This window comes from Stigmatopora nigra, chromosome 22 (assembly GCF_051989575.1).
Source record: "Stigmatopora nigra isolate UIUO_SnigA chromosome 22, RoL_Snig_1.1, whole genome shotgun sequence".
Lineage (NCBI taxonomy): Eukaryota > Metazoa > Chordata > Actinopteri > Syngnathiformes > Syngnathidae > Stigmatopora > Stigmatopora nigra.
In genome coordinates, this window is record NC_135529.1 from 3,772,276 (window position 1) to 3,799,977 (window position 27,702).

At 37.5% G+C, this 27,702-nt stretch overlaps 1 protein-coding gene across 5 annotated transcripts in view; it reads right to left on the reverse strand.

Annotated features, from left to right (window-relative positions):
* LOC144215399 (glutamate receptor ionotropic, delta-2) overlaps window positions 1-27,702 on the reverse strand; it is a 230,902-nt gene that overhangs the window by 65,182 nt on the left and 138,018 nt on the right. For all 5 annotated transcript variants that reach the window (XR_013330421.1, XR_013330422.1, XM_077744290.1 and 2 more), the window contains 5 exons: window positions 18,800-18,853; window positions 15,008-15,181; window positions 12,427-12,588; window positions 11,460-11,579; window positions 1,125-1,226 (listed from right to left, as the gene is read on the reverse strand). Coding sequence is in view for 3 of the 5 variants with exons in the window: in XM_077744290.1 (XP_077600416.1) it covers window positions 1,125-1,226; window positions 11,460-11,579; window positions 12,427-12,588; window positions 15,008-15,181; window positions 18,800-18,853 (612 nt within the window). In the remaining 2 variants the exon portion in view is untranslated. The remainder of the gene's footprint in view (window positions 1-1,124; window positions 1,227-11,459; window positions 11,580-12,426; window positions 12,589-15,007; window positions 15,182-18,799; window positions 18,854-27,702) is intronic.

Genomic DNA, 27,702 nt, shown 5'->3' on the forward strand with positions numbered 1-27,702 from the left:
CACGAGTGCCCACAGCCAACTGCCCATAGTTGCCTATGTTAGGCTCCAGTGCCCCCACGACCTTTGTGAGAATAAGAGGTATGGAAAATGAATGAATACATTTGTGAGTAATAGCCATATGGCCTCTCCATTACAATTTATGGTTAATATAGGAGTCAGTGGCATTAGGTGTGGACACAAATAATCTAAGGGTAAAATGGCTGGTATGGTCTGTGTATGTTTTATAACTGCCCAAGCCATTTTTCTCACAAGAGCAAAATTCTGACTATAATATTTATTTACTGATGTAAAATCTATGTTAAGAAGAGACAATGTGAGATTCTACATGTATTAGCCAGTATCATAAGATCATAAAAAGAGAGGGGATTAAATCACCTTGTGATGAACGGTTAGTTGGATTAAAGGGTGAAGAATGAAGAAAAAAAAAAAGAACGATCACATGCAGCCTCAGCTTGCTCATGCATTCCAATCATCCTTAGTCCAGAACAAAAGGAGCTTGACGACATTAATAAAGAGTACGAGTTCTTTTCCCTGTAAAATTATTATGAGAGTATATCTGGGGGAAATAAGAAGGCTAAAAAGCAAAGCAGAAGAAAGGAATCACCACAAAGATGTCAAGCATCATTGCTTTCTTCTCAGCGTCTCACACTTCAAAGACGGGATATAAAGAATTTACAGCGGTGAATCTTTAAAAGCGAATACGGGATGTTCTCAAATGACTTTGGTGGCCGCTCTAGGGGAGAGAGGCTAAGAAAGGAGTCGCAATTGTGAGCTTGACTGACTTATTTGGGTTTTTCCTTCGTAGAACTCTGCTGGAACTTCTTATAGGATACAGTCAATCTGATATTTCAGTTTCAAAATATTTGTTTTGATGGCCTTTCTAACTTGCCTGATGCAATATTCACATGGTTCCCTCATAACAGCCCTGATTTGATAGGCCAATTATTGGGGGAGTACCTAATGTAATACCTAATTTTATTTCTTAAATGTTTATTTATATACTTTGTGCTTTTATTGTATGCTTGTAGATACATACAGGTTTTCACAACATGGCTGCTACTGCGTCATAACACCCCAGCATGGATGGATCGTCATAATATTGAAATCATAGCAGTGGATCTTACCAAGACAGTAACGACTCTCAGTACAACTCCCCGCATGTTGTTTTCCAATTTTCTGTCTGTCAGGGTGCCATTCAGTCCATGAACTGGATCCCACGTGGCCAGCTATATTGAACACAAACACAAATATGAGGTTAGCATCTATAGTAATTGAATTGAGTCTGTGTATCATGATGAATATGAACTACTAATGTTGTGCAGAGCAAGAGAAGTGAAACTGCAAACAATAAAAATGATTTCCAACTTAATAGTTCATCTTCTGTTGTCCCTTTTTCTATCATGACATAGCTTTGCATGTGCAATAATCTGAAATAATTTCCCTTTAAAAAGCAATCCAACAGGTTATCCCAAATTCATCTATAACTGTCATTTGTAATATTAAATCAATGGTTTTCAGTAGAATCCTCTTCAACTTTGTGCAGCAACAATACAATAAAATACATTATACATACATATATATATTATTATAGTACATTAAAATAAGACCACGATATCAAAACACTACACAACCCTTATGCATGTCTATTATTCGACTCTTTGGAATATTTTACAATAGCATTTCAGTCATTGTGACAGCATCATTATTGGAAGTAAACATGAATCTGTTTACTTGACTCGTCTATGCATCAGGGCATGATGAAGCCTCATTGATGGAGTATGGTTAGGGAGGCTTTGATTTTAACGTGTCTTTATATTAAGTGGCTGACTCATTTAGCTATATGTATGTCTGCACCGCAAATCTACAGTTAGGCATTCTATATATGTCAAAGTGGATTTTGGTAATTTACTTGACATACAGAGGAAGTCTCATTTAAAAAAGACCATGTTTTGTTCGTGGAGGGGTGAACAATGATGACCCCTTTCACACCATTGAGCACGCCTCTTTGCAACACATTATGTGATGGTGGTCTTGTGACAAAAGTTGGACATGACAGAAGAGCGTATAATTAGGTCAAGTGGAAGTTAGACGCGCACTTAGAATAAGGAGGTGAGAGCAGACTTCCAAAGGGCATTCATTTAAACTAGCTACTTATAGGAAACATCTCAGACCTGTGCTGTGAAATGGGGATTTGATCTTAAATTAATCACTAGTGTCCCTGTGTGACACCCCCAGCCACTCCTAAAACCAATGTTAGCCTAAATTTTAGCCAATAAAATACATAAAATCCCTGTTTTGAAAATATCTTTGTGCTGCAATAAGTTTCCAAGACATCAGATATGGTTTCCATTAAATATTTCTTGATTAGAATTCGGTTCCTTTTTTTGTCTTTTGTCATTAGAAGAACAGCGTACAAATGAAATGGCAATAAACCAAGACAATTCAAGTTATGGCTCTTTAATGTTCTGCGTGCTTCTCGAGGGAAATCAACACAGGGTTCCTGCAATATTGAGGAAACTATTTTGATCGGGAGGAGCGGTGATTTATGCGCATCACTCATGGCAGCGCTTGCATCAAATGACAAGTGAGATGTTGTGTATCTCACATTATTAGCTTTGCATGATGACTTCATACAAGGTTATTCATTATTTGCTCTCTTTATTGTGTTTCTGTGTTGTTTGTGGCAACTATGGTCTTGTTCAGACTGGCAGCCGAAATCTGATTTTTAGGCCATCCAGAATGAAAGTGGGTGGCTCTTTTGTAGTCAGAACAGTCATAGAACACGGAAATATGATTCCTGCGAGACAGATTGAAACCACATCAACCTGCGGGAGTTGGTTTCATATCCGATATGGACAAAACATTTCTCAAATTGAAAAGCTCTAATGCAACTTGAGTGTCCGTGACATCACTCCATGTGCCGGACGGAAGACTGCGTGCGGCACATGGAGTGATAAGACTGCAAATAAAAAGATGTTATATAAAGAATATTTGGTGTCCGTCAAAAGAAAGAGGGTATACATACACACACACACACACACACACACACACACACACACACACACACACACACACACACACACACACACACACACACACACACACACACACACACACACACACACACACACACACACACACACACACACACACACACACACACACACACACACACACACACACACACACACACACACACAGAAACACTGAATATATTATATTTGATACATTTTAAGAACTGTAGGAAAGATTGAATAGATGGATATCACTCATAAAAAAGCACCACATTAAAGTGTAGCTTTTCCCTGTTTTGTATTCGATCGTTCATATTTTAGTTCTTGTCTTTTCAAACCCCACAGCCACCATGCTTGGCCAGCCTGTGTGTGTTCGTCTTCCTTCTGCCATAACTGCTCACCATCGCACAAAGCGGGAATATCACCAGACAAGCTGCGGTGCCATTTCACTGCTCCAGCAACCACCGTACACACTATTTCTCTCTCTCCGTTCAGCTCTCCCCTGCTGATGAGCAACATGTGTCAGCGCAGTCTCTGAACAGCTTGCACGACGAGCCTTCCTTCTGTCTTCTTGCTCTTATCTCACAACTACTTTTTTTAATCCCCCATAGTCATCCCTTGTCAATTCTAGCCTCCCTCCCTCCTTCTTCAGACGAAAGTAGCAACAGCTTGCACATACAGCAGCAGGCCAGGCTGCTACTGTGGAAGTACTCTGTGCTATCAAGCTCCTTATCTCAGTGTTTTCAATGCAGTTCCCTACAGCTGGTGCACATACCCAACCTTTATGAACCATAGAATACTATAGAAATAAATTAGATAAGGGGGATACTTTAACTGTGCAGGAATAATGTTAAATCAAAATAAGAACAGCCTTAAAAAAATACAAAACGGCTTGAGGACATATTTTGCACTATGGGTGGCCCCATCGCATTAATTAAGTGCATCTTTTGGGCTTGGCATCAAACTCAAAGGTATTTAAATTATAGCAATAATCTTCAGTGAAAGTTCAAATGTCATGCTTTGCCACCAAAACAGGGTTTCATTGCAAATGAGCAATTATTCTCCAGATTTGTTTATTTGTGGTGGAAATAAATACAAGTAAGCCAAAACATTCACAGGTTCACAATTATAGGTAACCTGCAATGATGGCAGGTGTTCTTGCAAGAACCCGATTACTGTATTTGACTGTTCAATTTGTTCTGCCTGATCACTTGCATGCTTTTCATTCCTTTCCTTCACTATCAGTCACTCACATACACTTACACCCACCCACCCACACACACACACACACACATACAAATAGAAATAGCAGGGATGAAAACCATATTAACAACTAGCTCTGTTCTGATTTCCCAGATGAGCTGCAAACTATGTTATTGCTTGTTTGGGAGTGTTTGGATGACGTAGGTGGGTGTGTGCACTTCCGCAAGCTTCTGTTCCTACTCCTCCTGCCACATCTACAAAAACAAATGCACACTTCAAACTTCATTGCAACACCCTGCTTGATGAAGGAATCTTATTTGATGGGCTTGGAAAATGTTTATGATAATTTAAGACATTTAGTACCTTAAATTCAAATTCATTCATATGTGCCTGTGTCTCAAATAAGGAACAGAAATGAAAAAGATGGAAAAAATGAATTAGGCTTTAAAGTTAACCTATGAAAAGGCAAAAACAAATTTATGAGATGCACCAATAATTTCTGGTGGTTTCAGTTCATAAAACCATTTTCACAGGAATAATCCCCCAATAAATCACTTCCCACCTGTAGCTTCCCAGTGCCCTAAATCAGATGGGATTGGCTCCAGCACCCCCCATGAACCTGGTCATTATAACCAGTTCAGAAACTGAATTAATGAATTAGATATGTTAAATAAATAAATTACAAAAATAAAAATGCCTTATTATTTTTAAATGGTTGTGGTTTACATTCCAAGAAACAACTCAACTAGCCTCATTCTCATAGTTGTTTTTTTTTTAAATTTATGTGCAAAAAAGTCCCTGTCAATATTTTTAAACCTACTAAAACTGGTATGAATTCTTCTTCTTAAAGTTCTACTGTATTAAAAAAGAAAATGTCACAAGTGGCGCATATCACAGTTATGTCATCCATGGCCTACTTAGTTATAACGACCATTGTGACAGAGAATTATCATGTGATATTTGTATCAGGTACGGGTCCCCAAAAGTAACTTAATTACGCATCTTAGTCAACCCAACATTGTAAACAACATTAAATTTGTATATGCTCTCTATAATGGCACAGATTCAGTCAGCAACCAACAACTTCAAGCATACTGGCCATCCAATTATTCTTAAGGGTATTTGAATCTGGCAGGCGCAGTCATTTAATATTCTCCTTTAACAATGCCATCAAAATATAATTTCAATTGGAGGCACAGATGGGATGAGATACCTTGTTTGAGTGTCATGAGGGCCTAAACAAAGGGTTCCCTAATAGGTGTCCTTCAGCTCCGCGGTAGTGTGAAAAAAGTAAAGTGGATTTTATATTTAAGGACAGCTGCAGAAGGGCAGCTGAGAACACACCCAGGGAATAAATATAAAAGTTAATCCACTGCAGTGTAGCTGCGGTGCATGTCAACATGAGCTTGCTTGGGTGTGTATATTGTGCGCATGAGTGTGTGCTGATGGTATGCAAAAGTGTATGTCGTTTCAGAAAGGAGGAGTAGATTGGTGAGAAGACCGTACACTTGTGTATTTTGTGATCCGCAGAGGCATGCAATCCCAGGCAGACTCTGGCTGCTGTAATCCGAGGTTTACACGCTGTAATGCTGCAGAAAAGCCTGGAGGCCTTGCTGGCGGGGAGGAAGAGGATATGAGTACCAGGAACATTATAGAGGACACAGGATAGAGAAACTATTGGATGGTAACACTGTAATAGAAAATTGAACTGAAACAGAAACGTAATCCAATATAACATAATGAAAAAAAATGGTTTCGGCAGAGGTAATAATACTCTGTTTTGATTGATAATGAGGGAGGTATTCACATTTCAGTAAGTTAATGGTTGAAGTTGTTTATGATCTCTAGTTAACTGCAAATAGTTTTTATTTTATTTTACATGTTTTGTATCGAAAAAATGGTAAGTGGGTAGTTTGTAAGTAATTGTTACAACTCCAACTCTCTGAAATGGAATTAATGGCATTAGATCACGAGTAGGCACTTAGTCCCCAAAGGGCTACAGTGGTTTTTAATCCAACTGAACAATACGTTACCTTTTAACCAATACAGGAGTGGCTTGTTTTAGCAGACACCTAATTGGTTAAACTGCCAGAGGGGCATTGTTTGGAACAAAGACCAATAGTTTAGATGATCACTACTAACGTTGCAGAATTATTTTGGCAAACACTGTTTGATAACAGTGATCTTGGTTTCAACATCAATATTAGGCATTGTTGGCCAAGCTGCTACAAAACACATGGGAGTGACATTAATATTTTCCGATACGAAATTGTTTGTTTTTCCCAATCGCTGTGCTTGTTGCAGTCTAGATTTAAGAAACATGAACAAAACAACAACATCAAATGTTCTGTCAACACTTGAGTGCTTCTGAGTTCGACAAGTCTGGTCTTTTTTCCATAATGGAACATAATTTATTGTGTACCATATCATTAGGTAGGATGTCATCCGGGATTTTGTATGGTAATTATAGGTTTTGTTGTTTACTTGGCATGGCTTGAAAAATGGTGACAATGGGGACATTGTTCAAGTGTTAAAATGCCATCCATTTTAGCAGAGTATTGACAACTCTAAGAAACACGGGGAGTAGTAGCACTATGTAATAAAAAATGTTCCTCAATCACAGCTCTTAATTTTGTGTTAAAAAAAAAATAAAATTAAAATAGAAGGCAGGAGTAGGCAATGGACGCTTACCAAAATGGAATACATTTTAATACTACAGACACAAATATGTTCACCTCAATGGAACTCTCCTTCCTTCAGCATTAATGTCACCTCTCAGTGACTGTCTCATTAAGTAAAGCCCCATTTTTTCCCTCTCGTTTAGAAATATGTTTGCTTTGTGCGTGACACTCACGTTGCTCTTTTGCTCCCTTAAGGACTTTTTTCTTTATTTTTTTTACATAATTGTAATAATAAATTCCACTTACATTTAACCCCCATGTGACTTCTCTAAAAACAGCTAAAAATACTGTAATGCCCTTTAGAGTTTATAATTCTCCATCTCCAACACCCTCCCTTTGCCGTGAAACACCTCAGGCTGCTTGCTGCCCAATGTCCATGTGTTGTAATTAAAAAAACGATGTATTAATTTAAGTCCTCAATCATTATTTTTCCTGTAAGCAACAATGGTGTTTTGATTTACACACAAAACACAAGCTGGCCTTTAAGTTTGTTGTTTTTGTGGGAAAACCTATTAAAGTTTCACCTCCCTCAGCACAAATGATGAAGAGGCAGATATTGTTTCCCTCTTCAAAAACAAACACGAAGGAACTTGTAGACTGTCTAAAATAAGAGGAATTAAATCGGAGGAAAGACAACAATGTGAAATACGGTGCTATCAGTTGCCTGTATCAAGAACATAATCTTTACCTCCTATCAATTGCTACGTGTACTGGATATTAAAAGTATTGTAGCATACTTTTTTTTACTTAGAAAGTCAGCTATGTGAAGCATGACTTTTTACAGCATTGATTTTTCGTACTGGTTATTCTTACACTGGTTGGGGGTGAAGATGAAATAATAAAAATTAAAAATATATAAAATGATTTCTGGCACTTTACCCACAATTGCAGGAGGTTTATGCATTCTTGCATTAGAAAAAAAATATAAGGGAATAACCCTGGAGCGCTGTGTCACAACAAACTGTCTACAGAATTCTGGCCATTGCTATGCACATTTGGAGGGTAGTAGTAGCCTGATGGTCATGGAGTTTGACGCTAATGGCCATGCAGAACCAAAAGGGTTAGCTTGGCATATCTAAACATGACAAGAGATTTGTTGATCTGTCTGTGTGTGTGTGTTTGCATGTGTTCACATGGCACCATGCAAAAGCAATGTTTTTCATTGCTGTAGTGCTCCTAATATCGCTCTCAGGATGACAACATTTCTTTTTCATGTCCTGCAAATGCCACATATTAGCAGTTTTCATATACACTTTGCCAGTGAAGAGCATAATCTGGCTCATTATTTGTTGTAGAGAGGGCAATATAATTTATTTCATTTCCAAATAATGGAGGATCTATGAGAGAAAGAATGCTATTCATTCAGCACCCGCTGTGTTTTCGCTTCTGTTTTTGTGAGGAAAGTCATCTGCGTTAGGCAGAAGATAAATAATACTTCATAAAACTTTTTAAGGAAACTAAGTAACATATCTATTGATGCTAATTACAAGTATAACTGACATTTTTGCCCCAATCATCTATATGCATAATTCACAATAAAAAAATGCTACATTTTTGTAAAATTTCTTCTGCTAAGAATAGTGGTTTTATTTGATCATTCACACTTTTGTCTCCTAGTTAAATTTCACTGCCAATGTGAAATTTCAAGTAACTGTTGATTATTGCCCAAAAAGCCTGAAACATTCTATTTGTACTAGTTTTGTTTGATTTTCTCCTGAGGCAGTTTGAAGACACACTGGTGAAGCAGATAAAGGTACATTAATATGCATGATTCAAATTTGTGTACAACACTACGCAAAAATTGCATAATGCTGGCAAAATATACAGTTTTTTTTTAATCATGCGGAAAGTCAGATTTGTGAACAACTACTCTACCAATGAAGAAACAACCGAACACCCCCCCCCTTCCCAGCGAAAGAAAAAACAGCAACCCAAAAACAACAATTATGTTTGCTCCACTACCAATGGCTAGAATATACAAATAAAATGTATGATTCTTTTATGTTCAAATTATTGACATATCTAAAACATTGTTGTTCTCCTTCACCTCGTTTGTTTTCTGAAATGTAAATGTTTTTTTAGAGATACCATCTTGACAACAGCTAGTATATACTGTATATATACTAAAATTGTAAAGATAAACCATTTGAATCGGTTATCGCTCTGTGAAATATAAGTGCGTCGGTCTGTGAAGGCATGGATCAGTAAAAAACCTTTATGAATGGTTCAATGGCCCAGATTTATAGCTATGAATCGGTTTACTGATCTGGCTGCTTTATTTGTTAGAGTCGTGACATATCCCGTGCCAATAAAAAAACCTGAAAGCAGCTACCAGCAATATTGTGGCACTCACAAGGCAGTAAAAAACAATTTGCACTCACATTTTATAAATGGAAGAATAGGCGTCGAGCCATAACAATGGAGATGATGACAAATAAGAGCAGGTCATTATGTCAAATATCATTTAGACTTGCAGTGTTATAGGAAAATAAAATGATCCCATGACAACTAAATAGCATAACTAGCAAATAATGCAACTACTGGAATGCTAACTGAAATAATATTTGTCAGAAAAAAATGGACTTTGGGCATTATTTCACTGCTCTGCAATATATGCTGGGAAGAATGAAGCATTCCTTGTAACTACAATGTTAGATGGCAAAATGTGTGAAATCTATAGTGTTCCTCCCCTAAGAACTTTTCCCCTTTTTTTTGTTAAATACAATTTAATTTATGTTTCTTGAATGACCAGAGTTTGTATATTTTTCCTATATTTCATTTTCATTTTCGTCCCTGAATCGGACAGTAGATTGAGAATTGAGATAAAGAAAATACTTTTTCAATTAGATCTACACCCCTAGTATTTACATTATATCCTGAATCATTTCATCCCTTACTCACTTCATGCCATAGTATTTTTTCCCTCATCATTTCTGCCTCCATCTTTAGTTTAACTTCTTTGGTGACAAATCTACCTACCTACTTAAATGCATAAAACTCATTGGCATATTTTAACCTCACTCAAATGTCAATCAAAACACTTACATGTGATGGAACTTGTCCCCTGACTCACTTGTAACTGCACATAAATTAGTGCATAGGATAGGCAGATGTATAGCCACGAATGCTAATGGGGCAGAAAGCCAATTCTAGGCCAATGTGGTGGTGAGTATTATGACGGATTTCAGATATCACCTACCATTATGGCTGGGACTCTACAAGTATTGCATGAAGATAAAGTATGATGGAATGAATGTCATGAGGTCTGCTAAAGCACAAAATGATTGACAAAAATAAAAGAAGACTGCTGTGGTTGAGGTAAATCCTCAGAAGAACAAGGAATACACGTGCAATCCCACAGGACTCTTTTTTTCTTTAGTTGATTTTGTCACTTTGTGTTAATAATCAAAAGGTAGAGTGGCTGTTATCAACTTAAAATTAGAACAGGTTACTGTCACCTGCATTGTTAATACAGCCTAATTCAAGATCACATTGAAATTTACCCTAAACTATAATAACCAAAAAGTAATGTGTTTCTATACAGTGCATAACTTGATTATAATAATTAATAATATTATAATAAAATATATTCAACCTGCCGAGGTATAATTTTTACAATATGCAGTACATAAACATCTAAGTAGTTGGTGACTATTGTCCATATTTCAAAAAACACTAATACAACAAGCTCTGTGTGGAAAATTGCAGCCATTGTTAATATTTTTACAAGACAACCATCATTACTCAGCATGGAGGCGTGTGCAAAATGGTAATGCATTTTGCCACACGCAGTGGCGGAAAAGAGAGTGAATTCATCACCCAGTCAGAAACGTAAAACGACTAAAAGCTGCTGCAGTCAAAACAGTTTTAAGACCACAGATGGTAAATGATATTTTGTTTTTTTTAACTTTAGCCCGAAAAAAAATCATTTCATGAAGAGAAATACTTTAACTAATGATTCTCTGCAATGAAATGAACACACAAATGTACAATAAGCCAACAAACATAATTACGTATGATTACTTGTATTGGTATCTATGCTACATATTCTGTATGTGACCATTGGAGGAAAATGATGACCGCACATTTTATAAAATGTAGTCTCACTGAGAGATTTAAAGGAATTTTAATAGTCTTGGTCAAGTGTATCTGAGCTGAAATAGTAACTTGAAAACAACATTTCATCTTTTTCTGATATTTCATTGAGAAGAAAAAAGGTCAGTAAAGACCCAAAATTTCCCCAAATTGCTACACATTTTTACATGCAAGCCATAATACTATATCAGATGGAGAATGTTGTGTATTATTTGTTACTCAAGTTGCAGTAGCTATCTATTTGTTTCTAGTCTACTGCTTTGAAGCTATGCTATCGTTGTGTAGTGTATAATTGTTTCATACATGTTATTCGGATTAAAAGCGTTAAGAAAACGAGATGGTAGTGTCAGTACAACACTGTGTGGATTTTGGCTATACAAAGACTACAACATTAGGAGCAAAGAAGGGTTCCATTTCATTTTAATTAGTCTGCGTCAACTTCTATGATTACTGGATGTTGTCTTACCCTATTGAATCCTCGCCCACGGTCTTCTCCGTAGTTTGTTCCCAAAATTTCAAAGAATATGTTAGGGTTGGTGCCATTATCGGTGAACTCCAGGAAGCTGGTGAGGCCACTCACACCAAACTGCAAACCCATGAGAAAACAAATTTCATCATCCAAGGTGGTTCGGGGAGAAAAAAAATGAAACAACATCTTAAAAGATTGGGTAGATAACATGTTCATTCATCTACCCATCCTTATTAATTCCTATTCAACACTGCTTCATGGTTGCTGGAGCTTACACCAGTTGACTGATGGGCGGAAGGTGGAATACACCCAAAACTGGTCGCCAGTTAGTCGAAGGACACACACACAGACAGACAATCATCTCCACTCACAGTCAGAGTATAGAGAGACTGAGTGACGGTGCTGTGAAATGTTAATTTAGGATTAGTGTGAGGCAATAATAAATGCAGCATGGTGACTTCCTTATCTATCACTGTGTTTCACCTTGAGATTGGGCCACACTTTAGAGCAACACTCTTTAGCTAGATAGGCTTTTATATAAGACATTTTGGAGAATAATAACGATTACTTACTTTATTTAAACATGACCTATTTAAACCTCGTGTAAGAATCGTCTTAGTTTGCCTTTTTTAACGAGTCATCATTTAGTTTTATAACATTATACATTTATCTTTAAAGTGTACATTTGTAATTGTGGCACTGTAACAGCTTTCTCAAATGTAATAAACTTTTTCAAATTATTGTTATTTAGAAGGACACGTGTTTACTGGCTAAGATTGTGTTCAGGGTTGTCATTCCATGTACTCATTAACTTTTGCTATCACCTAATTAGAAAATTCACCTTGGAATAAAAAAAGGTGGTTAGAGCCAAATCACCGCTGCTTCCATCTAAAATTGGCCAGAGGTAAATACTACATTGCGAGCTGCTTGTTTATCAAATGATATGTCCATGTTAATCACACACCTTTTTGACAGTGTCCAGCATACTTTTCCCCCCTTGCCAGGGTTTAGAGTTTTTCCGGATGCAGCTGAGACTGGCCATACTGTGCCACTTTCTGTCCTCCAGCTTTCTATGGAAGGTGTTAGCCAGCAACAGCACCGTATCATAGATGTAGCGGTTGGTAATCTATGGGCACAATATAAGAAAAACATTGTTCATTTATTAACAGTGAACAAAGTGAATGTTCTTTCATTTTCAAGTCTTCTTGTTGTTTCCATTAGTTTAAAATTTGTAGAAAAGCATATTCCTGCCTGCTTCTCGACACTGAAATGCGTTTTCCAACCTAGTTTTGTCTATTTTTTTCTGTAAAAATACTCAATGTTTCTAGAAATCAACTGTACAACTGTCCTTTACTCCTAGATGAATATTTTTTTTGTATGTTGTTTTTGTTTGAGGAGAATTGTTTGAAAAAAAAGGACATACACTTGGCCAACTAATGTTGACCTAAAATTGAGTGTTTTGCAAGCTTCACGTTAGCTTCCCTTTTCATGCAAATCAAGTGTGACTCACTGCCAAGTGCACTGTAGGCATCTGAACTAAACACTGTTGTGTTAAAATGACATTTACCAACCAAAGAATTGTTTTAACTCCAAACACATCCAACCTGGTTCATTCCCCCTGCAGTATGAATGTACCTTCTTGTAGCAAGGCGGGGGTGATTAAGGCATGTGATGGATGACACTGTGATTTACTTGGACTCTCTGCTCCCCCCAAAAGATAACGAGACAATAACAAAAAGACTGGCGGGCAGCAGCCGCTGCCATTGCACACATGCAGTTGACGTGTGCCATCTCCCATTATTAAGCACAGTTATTTCACTGAGGCGCACAAGAGCAACACCACTGCTCATGCATCACATCAGGGCTCTGTGCAGGTCTATCTTTAGATGTCAGCATCTACAAATAATCAAGCTCGAGCACACATAAAAGCGCCAACAATAATGCCCACTGAGCTTCATTTACATTTACGACCACCCTGCTTTTTTAAGTGGAACATGAGTGGGTATTGGCTACTTTGTTGTGTGACTTGTTTATATTAATACTAACGACAAGCTCATTCTATTCAACTAGCGTGATTGCCTGTCATGTTATATAAGATATCTTCAATTTGTATAGACAAATATATCAAATGTGTGGTTGTATGTGCAGAATAGGGATATATACAGAGATTTTGCAAGGAATTCTGTAGTACCTCATTTTGCCTGTGGTAAAACACATTCCTAATGAGTTGGGCAGTGTCATGATACAGTGTGACAGAAAGGGGAAAGGCCTTTTTTCCCTATTTTATCACAGATTACGCAAATGTCAAACTGTCCCAAACTGGAGAGGTCACGATAAGAAAATTAATGCATAATGAAAAGTTCTAAATAAAAAGCAGCTCAATTATGTCAGTGATGTGGGGAATTTTCTCTTATCTCCTTTTTTTGACAGACAGGGAGATAAGATAAAAGGAAGAAAAAAAAGATCAAACTTTCTCCTTCCTTTTGAGAACTCACACTTGTCACATCCTCCAAGCAGTTTTTCTTTTTTCTTCTGCAATAAAAAAAGGCGTGTGTGTGTGATTAGGTCGACAGTTGTGCTGCGTTTACACATGCTGTGTTTTATTGTGGGACAAATTGTCCATAGAGACCTTAAATCGCCAAAAGGTGAAGCCTGTGGGAAAAAAAAAACTGTTGAGGAAGGTTCTGGCTCTCTAGCAATGGTCAAGAGATTGAGAAAAATATTTTATTTGCTGCTTCTATTGGAACTTGCATTAACATTGTATGTTGAATATGCTGTTGAACCATCCATGATACATGGGACAAATGTACTTCGAACATATTGCTAATATGTTCTAGAGTTGGTCTCAGTTTGACGTTTGTTGTCTATAAGGTCCCTGAAACTATAGAACTCATTAAGTAAATTTAGCTTTAAACTGACCTTGTTGTATTTTAGTGAACATTGTAGACTTTCTTTACAATTGCTGAGCTGAGACGACATCATAAGCACGAGAGATAATATTGTCTAGTTAACAAATTTCCATGTCTCATCAAATATGATCCCCAGGGCTCTTGTGCATCCACATAAATAAACAGCACATATATTTAATTTAATTTTTTTTTTCCGAGCATATAAATAAGAGTGCACTCTGTCTGTGTTGCTAGTTTGATCATAGCTTGATGACTCGCATAACGCCCACACACGATCATAATTGCATATATATCTTTGCCTGAGGGACCATATTAAAACGCAGAAGAAAAATGTCACTTTGCTTTATTATGTACATGTATTGTACATGTTAGGATGGAGGAAAGACAACTTCACATCAAATAGGGAAAAAGGCAGACACCAAATTGGCCAAATTAGCCAACTTGAAATCATCAAGAAATGGAAATACAGTCCAACCCAGGCCATTTTGTGCTCTGTAAGTTGCTGGTGGTACTAATTTTTTTTAAACCTTTATGATCATCTGCATATGAAATTTGTATTAATTAGGTCATAAAAACATTTTTTTCTTACTTTATTATTATTATTATTTTAAGGGATTTGGTTTTACATGCACTCACCTCCAGCTGCTGAGCTCTAACATTCTTAGGGTCACAGAGGGACGTATTGATCCGGTGGTTGTGCTTGACACAACGCTGAGTTGTGTTCTGCGGCATGGGGAAGGTCTGACGTACCAGTGTCAGCCGACCGACTGACTTCATAACCAACTCTTGCAGGTCGTAATCAGAGATCTCCTGAGAGGTCGCAAAAATAAAGAGAATACAATAAATACAATTTACCCTAAGATGTGCTAAATGTAAACCATTGTGTATGTAATGATGTAACATAATGATTGAAGTAATTTTCAGAAATGTCTTTGCTCATTGTATTCCTGTTATATAATCCAAAATAAGAGGCCAACTATTTGGGGATTTTTACCACGTTTAACTCCCAGGCTCTGCCAAATGGACTCCTCAATTGTACTGTTTTGAAATTTGAGAGGACAAGGCATACACACAAGGTTAAACGTACTCAAGATTGAATTATTTCACTACGTTGGTGAGGTAAGAATATCAATTTGTTTAGTTCACACCCATGCCAATTTGATTTCTCTAACGTGGCTTTCACACAGTCAAGTGTGCTCTTATCTAGCGATTGCACCGCATAATGGAATACATTTTACCGGAGTACACCCAGCTGACTTTACAAAAGCATATCACTGGGGCACCTAAATTGTATGTTACTCCCACTAGCCTACACTGATAACACGCAATGTAGACCGCAAACAATACATCAGCTTGAAATAGATTATACTGAGATCATTGAAGATAAATGTGTATGATTCTAGTGTACTTTATACAAGTGGTAAGTTTGATCCTAATAACAGACTTGATACTAATTGTATATGTTTATATCTTCAAAGTCTTGACAGACAACTATAGAATGTTACACACTGTACTTTCATCAAAAATCACACAAAATGGACTCAAATGTGCAAAACCTTTTAACGGTAATCAAAAGAACCAAAAAAAGAGAGTGGCACATGATCATAGAATATCCTGTAAAAAAATCCAAAAAAACTAACTGTCAGCAACAAACTGAGATGTTTTTTTTTAGTTAAACTAGATTAGATTAACATTCAATCATACTGCTGAAATAACTCAATAATAAATTATTCAATACATTCATATATAAATCATTACATCTAATTATGATGTGCCAATCCATTCACAAAACATTTCTGAGAAACTTAACGTAACCTCAGAAGCCAGTCAGCTCATTGGTTGTTGACTCCATAAACCCTACAATCCTAATCTCTCTGATGAATCCATGGAGCTAACCTCTTTTTCCAGAGAAAGAACCTCTCTTTCTTCTGGCTTTTTATTTGAAAACATCATTCAACCCTTACTATACTCTGGCCTCTCCACACAGCCTCTTCACCTCTCTCCTCGGAACATTAAATCCCTCTTTCTTGAACAATGAAAACTATTCATTTTTTTTTAACCTTTTTCATGACCTACCATTTTACCACTCACACTACCAAATTCACCACATTCTATAGGGAAAGCCCCACACAGTTTTGTACTGCATACCACAAAGAAACTGAACACACACCTGCAGACATGGTAGGCAAGATGTCAGAATGAAAGCGTCGAATAAGACCCTATACTATCAATGACAGCATATGATTTGAGAACACATTTTTCTGGGAAGGTACATGTAACATTTGTCTGTCATTGTTCATAGACTGAACTCATCTTGATGAATGCACAGGGCACATCTAAACAACCATTTATGTGCAAATTCGTAGTGTAGGGTACTTATGTGCTATGAGCTTGCAAATGAAGATGAAAGGAACAAAGGCTATAAGCGGCAACCTGGAAGAGTTCAGATGAAAGGAAAAGGGAATATATGTAAGCTTGAACGTCGGCACAAGTCAGAGACTGAATACGTGAGTGTGGGAGTGTATGCTGGTGTGTCGTTTGGCATAAATGGTACCTTCAGAGCAGTGAATCAGAGTTGTCGTAATCACAGTGTTCGTGACGTCAATGTCGTCCTTTAACAAGCTAAGTTTGAAAGTAAACAGGCAACTGTAGCATCGTACGAGTAATACATTATGCATCCATAGAGAAAGGTTAGTTCATTCTCTCAACTCCATCTAGATCTGCTCCATTTCACTCTTAAAACACCAACTCCCTTTACTTTGCACATGTCCTCAAACCCGACGGAAATGCACCTCAATAGTCATCGACCTCTCCTCTAGCGAGTCATACGCGAACAGTCCACAATCGACCCCTCCACACAACGTGCACACAAGGATGTTGTGAAAATGCTACCTATTAGACGCCAAACAAACAAGTGCCTTGCAGCCTTCAACAGAGCAGTCAAATAGTGGCGACATTTCCTTCAGCAGAATTGGGGTCGGTACAATCGTGTGCTACCGGAGTCAGCCAAAACAGTCTAGTATCAATACATTTCCTCACCTTATACCGTGACCAAAATGCTTAAAACAGTTCACAATGGAACTTCAAACCACAGAACTATGATACACACTATGCTACCATCCTCTTCAACACTCAAATTAAACACAGAACTTTGTTTCTTCTTGTAGAAAAGTTATTTTTTTCACTATTCTCTCATCCAACCATAAGGAAAAAGAAAAATTAGATAAATAAATAAATAAGGAGTGTGTGTGTGTGTGCTTTATCGGTGCTTTTTCTCATCCTCGCTCTGAGCAGAACGAAGGCGATGAGGAAGGGCAGGGTAATCAATTATAAAGAGTGAACTGTGCCTCAGTGGGACGTCTAACTGCTGGCTGTAGATAAAGCAAAGTTATGACAACCATAGACTATCCCCTCATCCATAGTAAAGCACAAGGAGGCAGCACGAGCTCACTCCAATAGTCATTCTCACAAGTACAAGAGAATACTAGAGCCTTCATCCACTTAAAAAGTCTGTTTGAATATAAAGCACTCACAGATCCTGTTATGGAGTTGTTGTGTATGAGAACATTCAACATTTCCTGACAGCTTTGTGACAGACAGAATTAGGACATTGTATGGGGGGATTTTTCGTGCAGTCGTGGGAAAATGCTGTCTGCTGTTTTGTCAGTTTAAGCAGAAATATGTAATATTTGCTCATTAAAGTAATGTCCTTCCCAAATTATTCTGATGGTTCATGCAGTAATGACATTTATATCATTCTTTTGCACTACTCCCACCTGAGCACTGCTTGCTTAACCCTATGCTAACCCTAAAGTGTTGTATATTAAAACACATCAATCATTTTGCAAGTGCTATTGCATTAAACAGTCAAGTAACAAAAAAATCTTAAAACTTTTATAAATGATTTCCTGCCAAGTTGTCCCCTGCCTACTGCCCACAGTTGGATGGGATATGCTCCCCGATGTCCGTGACCCTTTTGAGGTTAAGCGGCACCGAAAATGAATGAATTAATGACACGGGAGCTAGGAGTGGGATTTCTGTAAAAACTTAAGGGATTTAAAAACACACATTGTAGCACAGCAGTGTTTTTTTTCCAAAACCAGTCCCAAGGTAAGGTTTGGGACTATTGCTCTCTATCAAATAAGTTACCTCCTTCCTAAAACAAGAATCCTTTTATGAACAGATATTTTAAGTGTAAAATCACATTCCCAATTCTAGAAGAATACAGACAGTCTGTATGCAGTATTTTTACTGCTGCTATCTAGTCAAAGGAACATCCCCATATGACCTAGCAATTTAATGTTTAGTAATTTGAACTCCCAAATACTTGTCAATGAAGTCATCTTTGAGCTTTAAGTGAGAGTCAGACATGGATGAAGTACATATAGTATATGGAATAAAATAGCATTCCTGTTTTAAACCGCTTACCTCATTAATCAGGATCCAGTGACAATCGAACGTCACCAAGTTGGTCTCAACTACCTGCAACACAACAAAACCATGTTTAGCATTAAAACACAAATAAAACATAATATATAGTGTACACACTATATTGCATATTTACTCATAAGAGTACTGTTACTTCAAAAATATATAACACAAGTGAAAGTAGTCATCCAAAAAATATACTCAAGTGCAAGTAAGAACTATTTGGTGAAAAATCAAATAATGAGTGAATGTAACATGTTTCTACTCGCCTCTGAAATTAAGTGTGTAAGATTAAATAAAACGTCAGATTAAATAAAATGTAGGTAGTGCATGTGTTGTGCTCGTCAATGTTAGTGTGCGCTACCATCTTTAATTGGCAGCCTCCTTGACAGATGTTTGCAGTTAATGAGAGGAGAGAAAGAGTAGTTTTATGAAAGTGTACTCATGCCTCCTGAGGGATTCAAAGTATTGAGTGGTTTAGATACAAATGCGTGCCATTGTTTACATTTCTCACATTGCATCATGGTAGCATGTGTCAAGAACCAACATATTTAACCATATCATATGTTTACTACGATCGTTTGGAGTAGGCATTAGTAAAGTAAATGGTTCACTCCAGCCGCAGAGTTGATGGTTGACTTCTCAATTTTAAGTGTAATTGTTGACTACCCACATTGATTCACATTAATCTGCACTACATTTTCATATTCATGTAGAATACAATCCACTTTCAGTATAAGTACGCGCCACTATTTTTATCAGTAAAATGTGGTTTTTCAGTGGTGAGGATCTGTTCCACAGAAAATAACAGGAGCCGTAATATAAGAGTATTCACGAGTAGGTGAGGCTTCACCTTATATTGCCAGAATTCTTGAAGCTCTAAGGCATATCCAGTAACCTCTCTCATGTGTGCAACATAAATAAACATAGACCCAATCTTGGAAACATTAAAACTTTTTCAATATTGCTTGTGCTCAGAGAGAAGGAAAAAAACAACAACAAAAAAATGTATCCAACTTTTTCCCTAGCCAGCCCATCTCATCGCCATCCATGCATAATACTCCCTGTTGCAGCAAAACTTATTTTCATTTGGATGGGATCGGTAACCATTGGAGAATTACTTTCTATAAATTCCCTAGTGCATATAACATCATGCAGCCTTCGCTGGAGAAGGATAACAACAAGAAGGGATGGAGAGGATGATAAGGGACTTTGGAGGCAAGGTCCACACAACAGGGCTCTGGCCATAGAGGATATACAACAAGCAGCACATCCTTTGCGACAACAACTGTGATACACAAGGCCTCTGGCTAAATAGGCATCATGCAAGAGGAAGAAGCTTAGATTCATCAGTTAAACCAGTACCAATGTGCTGTTGATAAGGGACTTCAGAAAAGAACCCCACAATAGGGGTTTGGCCATAGAGGATAGACAACGAGCATCACATCCTCCGGAACAACAACTGTGAGAACCAAGGCCTCTGGCCAAATAGGGAGCATGCAAGAGGAAGAAACTCAGATTTGTCAGTTGAAGCATCACCAATGTGTTGTTCCCCATGCATGCTTCTCTGCTGGAAGAAGTAACAACCGAGCTGTAACAGACCCGACATCTTTGATTTTGGAAGGGGAGGAGAATAAATATACCTTTACATGTAAGGACACCGATTCACGGACAACTGGACAACCAGCAGAGCACTTTGAGACATATGCTGGATATCTTTGCAAGCATGATGACCAATATACTGCTGCTCTAAAAACAGATGTTTGTAATATACACCCAGTGTAGTATTTAGGTTTTACACGATGGTGAAACGCAAAGCAGTTCCTGTAGCTAGGTAAATTTGCCAAGTTTTTTCAAAAATGTGCATTGTTCCTCATTAAAAGAGGAGCAAAGAATTACACTACTAAACATTTTTTAAACAGGAAACTACGTTGACATACTTACCTTTGAGAAATACATCAAAATGCTTCTAAATGTGAATTGGTCGATGTGTGACAAGAATATCCATCAGTATTCAGCACCATTTTCTTTAAGGTAATTCTCATGAAACAGGTCTTACTTGGATCTTTCCCAGAATGATCCTTACAATATATTTGTAGCAGATTTGTGGAACAATCCATTCAAAGTGCCAGGTTAAATAAGTCATGGAATAGAAGCGAACGTTGAGCTGAAAAGGCTATAAATGTATTTTGTACTTGTGAATAGTTCTGTGAGTTTCCGTGAAACAGTTATGTATGAATAGCTGCGCTCTATACTGGAGTGCAGGCTAAAGTCCATTCTGCTATAGTCAATCTTCAGCGATTCCATTGGAATCCACCTTTTAACCTGCCTATAGCTTTAATATTTCCACCAAGGTTGATATATCATCTAAACACTAAAACACTCATAGTGCACTTGCAGAATGATTTTGGAGCACAGAATGCGAACGGAACACGACATCCTTTCCAGGTAAACAAAACCGCCATTAGTGCGCGTTTTTATCTCAGAGTGATGGTTTGAATTCAAGCTTTCAACCCTCTAGTAACACCTACTTCACTCCTTAAAAATAAGATAAAATGACACAGATAGTTGTTGCTAGAGTTGTTAATGGGAGCTTGATTCCCTCTTTGAAATCAATCCAAGAGGAAAAAAAATAAAAATCATGTATAATCCTGGTGTGTCGCTCATATGTTGTATAAAATGGTAGTAAACAAAGCTGTGAACATCTTGGTGTGTGGTTTAAGAAGGCAGGCACGACTAAGCAAGGCTATTGAATAATGCACTCCAAATTGAAAATGAGATTAAGTGTAATTTAATGCTGCGGTCTATTTGGAATCAAATATAGCAAATGGCCTGCAGGCCAAGCCCTCCAACATCTGCATATCAATGCTTTCCACTTACACGCAGAAGCCCAAGTAGAGACGAACACACACCGATATGGCAAACAGTCTTCCTCATCAAACTTACCTAAGCATTGGATGACCCTACCTACGCGCCACCTAAACACTGGCCATGCACACTACATCAATAAATTAGAGCTTTCATGTAGTTTTTTTTTATTTTTTTTTACTTTTCATCTGATTGTGTACGCTCATAGTAAATCCCCAATTTGCTGAGAAGTTACCCGGTGCAAATATTTTACAGATATATTGTTTACTTTTCATCTTGAGCTATTGGATTTGAGCCATTGCAGAACTACCATCTATCGGTCTGTATTTCCAGTACAGCAAATGTTGTTCAGAAAAAAAGTCAGACATTTGTAATTAAGTAATTTACTCCAAACCAATTGAGCATAGCATGACACCAGGCCCATGTACCCTCTTTGTTGCATTGAATGACTTAAAATCACAGCCATTATAGTGGCTTTAATTAGTCTGAATCGGCAGGGGTCACACACCAATGACTGACTGGTGTGTGTGAACTTGTGTGCAATTTAAGGTGTAAGCGTAGGGGAGTAAGCGTGAGTGAGAGGGCCATGAGACGAGAGAAAATCTACCAAATGTCTCTTAGAAGGAGTCTTGCCTTTGCTATCCATCTGACATTATGGATCACCCTCCCATTAAAAGGGGCAAACCTGCAGCTGAGTCCTTTTATTTTAATTTAATGATTTTGTATTTGTACAATTTTAGCAAACGTTGTTAATTATATATTTTTTCAACAATCTGGATGGCATGCACTGAGAATACAAGTCTCTGTGCAAATGTGTTGCTATTGCAAAGAGGGAAATGGATAACTTGCATGGAAGCCCCACACACCTGACCACACGTATACGGGCGAGTATGCGTCTATAGACTCTTGGCCTTTAGGGTTATCGATTGGTCTGCAGATTAAAGCGACTGGCAAATCCACAGAGAAAAGGGTTGAACACAAAGACAAGCACACGGAGTATAAATATGATAAGATGGATTGTGACATTTGGATATGAACAATCAATGGCAAGACAAATATGGAAGTGTCTTGATATGCCTAACATAAACAATATTGCGAATGAGGTCAAGTAGACTTACTCAATAAATTTTAAACGGGGGGATTTTTGTGTTTCCTAATGAGTCTATTGGATGTGTTTCCTACATTCAGTAGAATCGGGAGCAACGGGTTTCGACAATTTCTTAAGAACTCAAAAACAATGCTTTCTGATCTCAGCCTCGCAAATTTAAGTGTTTGGCTACCCCCAGTCAAATCTATGAAGCCTTTGATTTGTTTATTATTGTTTTTCTTTTTTTTCTGCAAGAGTAGGGCTGTCAGATTGCTCGACAATGCATGCTGTCACTCCCCAAAAGCTTGGTGAAGTTTGTGTGTGCTTGACTTGTTTACAAAAGAAAAGCTGCTGCTAAAAAGGGATAACAGCACTGTGACAGAAATGTTATGTGGCGAAAATGCAGGCAAAAGGAACGGTGTCATGCGTCGAGAGTGCTATGGTGCATATAGGACAATAACTCAAGAATACTTGGCCCTGTTTTCTTTGACAATACTGTAAAAACCTTCCTCTCAGTGTCTCCTGCTTACTGCTCACAGTTGTCTTGGATAAGCTGCACCACCCCTAAGACCCTTGTGAGGACAACCATTGTGGAAGTTGAATGAATATACATTTGTATAGTTAAATTTTATGACCATTTACATTTTAAATTTCCACTTAAAACATTAAAACTACAAATGAACACACATTGAGCTTTAATTTGGACAAGGCAATACTGTTATTTCAATTAAAAAAAATTCTACTACTGGTTACTGTTCATTTTGGGCCATGATCTGCAGTTAAAACTGCATTAGTACAATGTACTAGTCACTACAGTGATCTTATATATCCAGGAATGATCCAATACTTCCAAGCAAAATAGTTTATCCATTTTGATGCAGTATCTGATTGACCTAATGCAAGCCAAAGCAAAACAATAATTTTTCCATTATAGTTTTTTTTATTGCTTGGCTATGAAATGTCTTTTCAACAAGCACAGCTCGCAGGAAACTAACCACTTGACAATGGGTGGCCAAGTCTGGTCCTCGAGAGCCCCTATCCAGTTTATTTTCCATATCTCCCTCCTCTACCACACCTGAGTAAAATTATCCACTCATCAGCAAGCTGTTTAGAAGCTTGATACTGATCCAGATTATTTGATTCAGGTGTGTTGGTGGAGGGAGATATGGAAAACAGACTGGATAAGGGCTCTTAAACCGGACTTGGCCACCCCTGCACTAGACACTAGCGAAAGGAAGCGATAGAACACAGGTGAAATAAACGGATTTAACCTGTGGCCAAGTAATGATGCTGGATGATACAGACAGATGCCACCCGCAGCAATGTCATGGGGGAAAATGACTCTAAGGGTTAGCTACCTATATGTGTCTGGGTGTTTGTTGGCTAGACAGATGAAGATAGATGGGATATGAGGAAAACAATCAAGGATGAACAAACAAGGTCAGCAACTGTGCACGTGCGTGCGTACATTTGTACATGTGTGGAACCGTGGTTTTCGGAGGCTATCACTTGCACTTCCGATGTTTTGCGAATCTTTGGCAGTGATTGAAAATAACTCAATCCATTGTGCACTCTTGTACATCTATCATCACGGTGACTATATGAAGCCAACAACCATAGGTCAACTGTTGGTGACTTATCAAACAACTTCATCTTCACCACTGTCAATCAAACACTCAAGTGGTTCAGCACCCACACCGTACTTGGTACGAAAAGGCAGTTCAACCAATCAGGTGTCTTCTAAAACAAGCAACCCCTGATTGCAATCAACTGATTTAACTATAAGGACACCAGATTGGTGAAAATGCATGAAAATGCTGAAATTAAAAGTTTTTTTTGTTTTGCTGGTTTACTTTTGGCAAAAAAACCCAAACTGAAGCTTTTTTGTTTTGGTTTCCTTGTCATTGTTTAAATGGTAGCTTGACTGTGTGATAATCGTCTAACACAGCTGTATTTTACTGTAATCTAGCTTAAAAAAACTAAATTCATTGGCCACACATTTTTTTGTAAGTCCAGTAAAATGCTTGGATCAAAACAACAGAAAAGGGTCCTTACCACATGTTGCATTCCTTCTATTTGCTCAATTTACTCACTTCACGACTTGATCGGACATGATAAAAAATAGATGGTTAGAATGGCAGTGTTGGAGCTGTACCAATTTCTTACACAGCACGCATTGACCATTTTCCGATAAAATGATTGAATTTCTTGGAAAACAACTAAAACGCTGGCTGCCACAGTATTGAAAGTAAATGGAAGAATAGGTTGTCCATTACGGATGTGAACTTTGCTAACTTCATTATAGATAATTGAAATAATCATTTGAGCATTTTTAGTCCTTTTTTTGTTTCATTTACAAAGAAAAGGATTCTTGATTGAGGGTAAACGAAATCCAAGAACCCCATAAGGTAAAGTGTGTGTTTGACTGAAATGACTAATTCGTGTTAGTACCAGATTAAGCAGTAAGTAAAAATAGGGATAATGGGGTGGTCAAATGAGTGTCACAGTAGGCATGTTTGACATTGCAGAGAATTACCAGCAAGCACACTAAGCAACTACATTTGGAGCATCTGTTTGGCTCGTCAATTACAAATGCGATCGGGCCTCTTGGGGTGAGCACATATGCTGTTGCCATATAGTAGGAACCACTAGAGCCGAGGCATGGACCACAGAACATTTTAGAGACATTTAGAAGTGGCAAACTCAATCAGAACCAAGAGCCATGTGCATGTTGACAAACACAATATTACATTATAGATTGATCCTGAATTATCAAATAAAGGCATTCTTCCTCTAATAGTTTCTTTTACTACAGATTTTCTGAACCTCCATCAGCATCTACAATCCACCTTAAAATAATTAAGTTAAATGCAATTTTTTGTAATATTGTGTTCATCTATTCATTGTCTTTCCCCCTTGTTTTCTCTGGCTGTCCTCTCATAAAACAATGGAAAAAAAACATTGCCTCCAGGTTTGCATGTCAGACTGTGTAGTGGTTTGACTTTGTGCCCCGAGAGTCCCAAAGTCAAAGTCACCGGGAATAAAGTCCATCTCACGACAACCACAATGGGGCAAACAACAGATGAAACTTCAAAGGGAAAGTAAACTAAAATGACATTCTGATTCTATAAGCTTCATTTTAATGTTACTAACCCATCCATACTACACAGCATTTAAAGAATAATTCAGAGTTTAAATTTATATTAAGATCTATATTTCAATGACATGAAACGATGCCCGCTGTAGAGTTTTCTTTAGCAATGAACTCAACAGCATTTTTTAACAGGGCTTTTTGGTCGAATCGTAATTATTTACAGGCACTTTTAAAAGAAAATTCATTTAGAAACATTCACCAATTAATTATTTTTTGTCATGGAAGCACCATTTTTGGCTTGGGTGCATAAGTGCATAGTGTAACAGCAGTTAAATGTTTTTTTTCCTGAAACAACTCGCCTAATTAGGCGTAACTGACAACATGTAATATTCAAATACTCCTGTTTGGGGAAATAACATATGCAGACAGGAGCAATGGTGTAATAAAAATAGCTTACATTATTATGCTATTAAAACACCAATCACATTTGTTGTTGCTTTTGATCCATCTAAACATCCTGGGAGAGACAGTTCAAATGCCGCTGAAATTTGCCTTTGCAGTGCGTATGTTTTCTTGGCATTTCACTGATTTTATTATTGGCATATTGCTGTTTCAAATAATTTTTTGACGTACAGCTCAAAGGACGTCCCTAGAGGCATCTACAAGGTGGAGGATTTGCGGCAACATGATTGTTTACGGAGTAAATGTACGTGTAAAAGTAAACTGCCACTAATGTTGCACTGCCTGTCTTTTAAATTTATTTAATGCTTAGGTTCACATCATAATATATCAACAGAATCATGCTAGACTCATTAATTAATACTAGTCAAAATTACTTATGATTTCTTGGCAGATTTGATTAAGTAAAAACATGTAGAATGCTCTCAACAATAATAAATATAATAACAATAATAATAATCCACGTTCAAGTTCAGTATTTTTCCCAACATACAACATAACAAACCTTTTCCAACCTTAAGGGGTGAACAAATTGTAGTCATTTACATAGAAAGACTTGCAGATGCATACATGAATTATAAATAAGTTGTTAATATAACACACGTGTTCAAAATAGTAAGTGAGGCCAAAAAAAATGGTATTCCAACCCATCTGACCTCCAACACAGATTATTATCTCCTGCCTTTGCAATTATTCGAACCTGTCTTCCATATATTTCCTGCTGAGCCTCCTGGGAAAAAAAACATTTGACTCTGAGCGTTGACCCTATTACACCATCGACAGTCACCAAGAGATAACATGACCGTCTGCAAGAAGACTTTCATTTGGATGGAGGCATCTCCCAAAAGAGGGCAGCAATTTTTTTCATACAAAATACTGTGTATAGTATATAAATCTGATAGTATAGTTACCATACTTATTTCATATTAAGAACCGCTCATCCTCTCAAGGGTAAAAGTGGTTGCTCGAACCTATCCCAGTGGAGTTGGGGGCCAAGGCGGCGGGACCCTAAATTGATGGCCAGCCAATTGGAGGGTACGAGGAGAGGGACAAACATTCATGCTTGCACTGATACCTAGGGCCAATTTGGAGTATCCAACCATCCAACAATGCATGATTTTGGAATGTGAGCTCCCTATTTACCATCTATAAATATATGAAAAAAATAGTAAAAATCGTGTATTATAGTTAACAAAACAGTTACATTTTTTGTAAGTGAGCAAACCAGCATTGTGGGTAAATATCGCATTGTTTTGATGGCAATAACGAACCCCACCTCCTCAAAATAAATAAATAATCTAGTTAAATTAATTAATCAATGTTAGATTTTTAAAAATGGGGCAATCTATGCATGCAATGCATTATTCAACATATCTCAGAGTATTTTTCTTCATA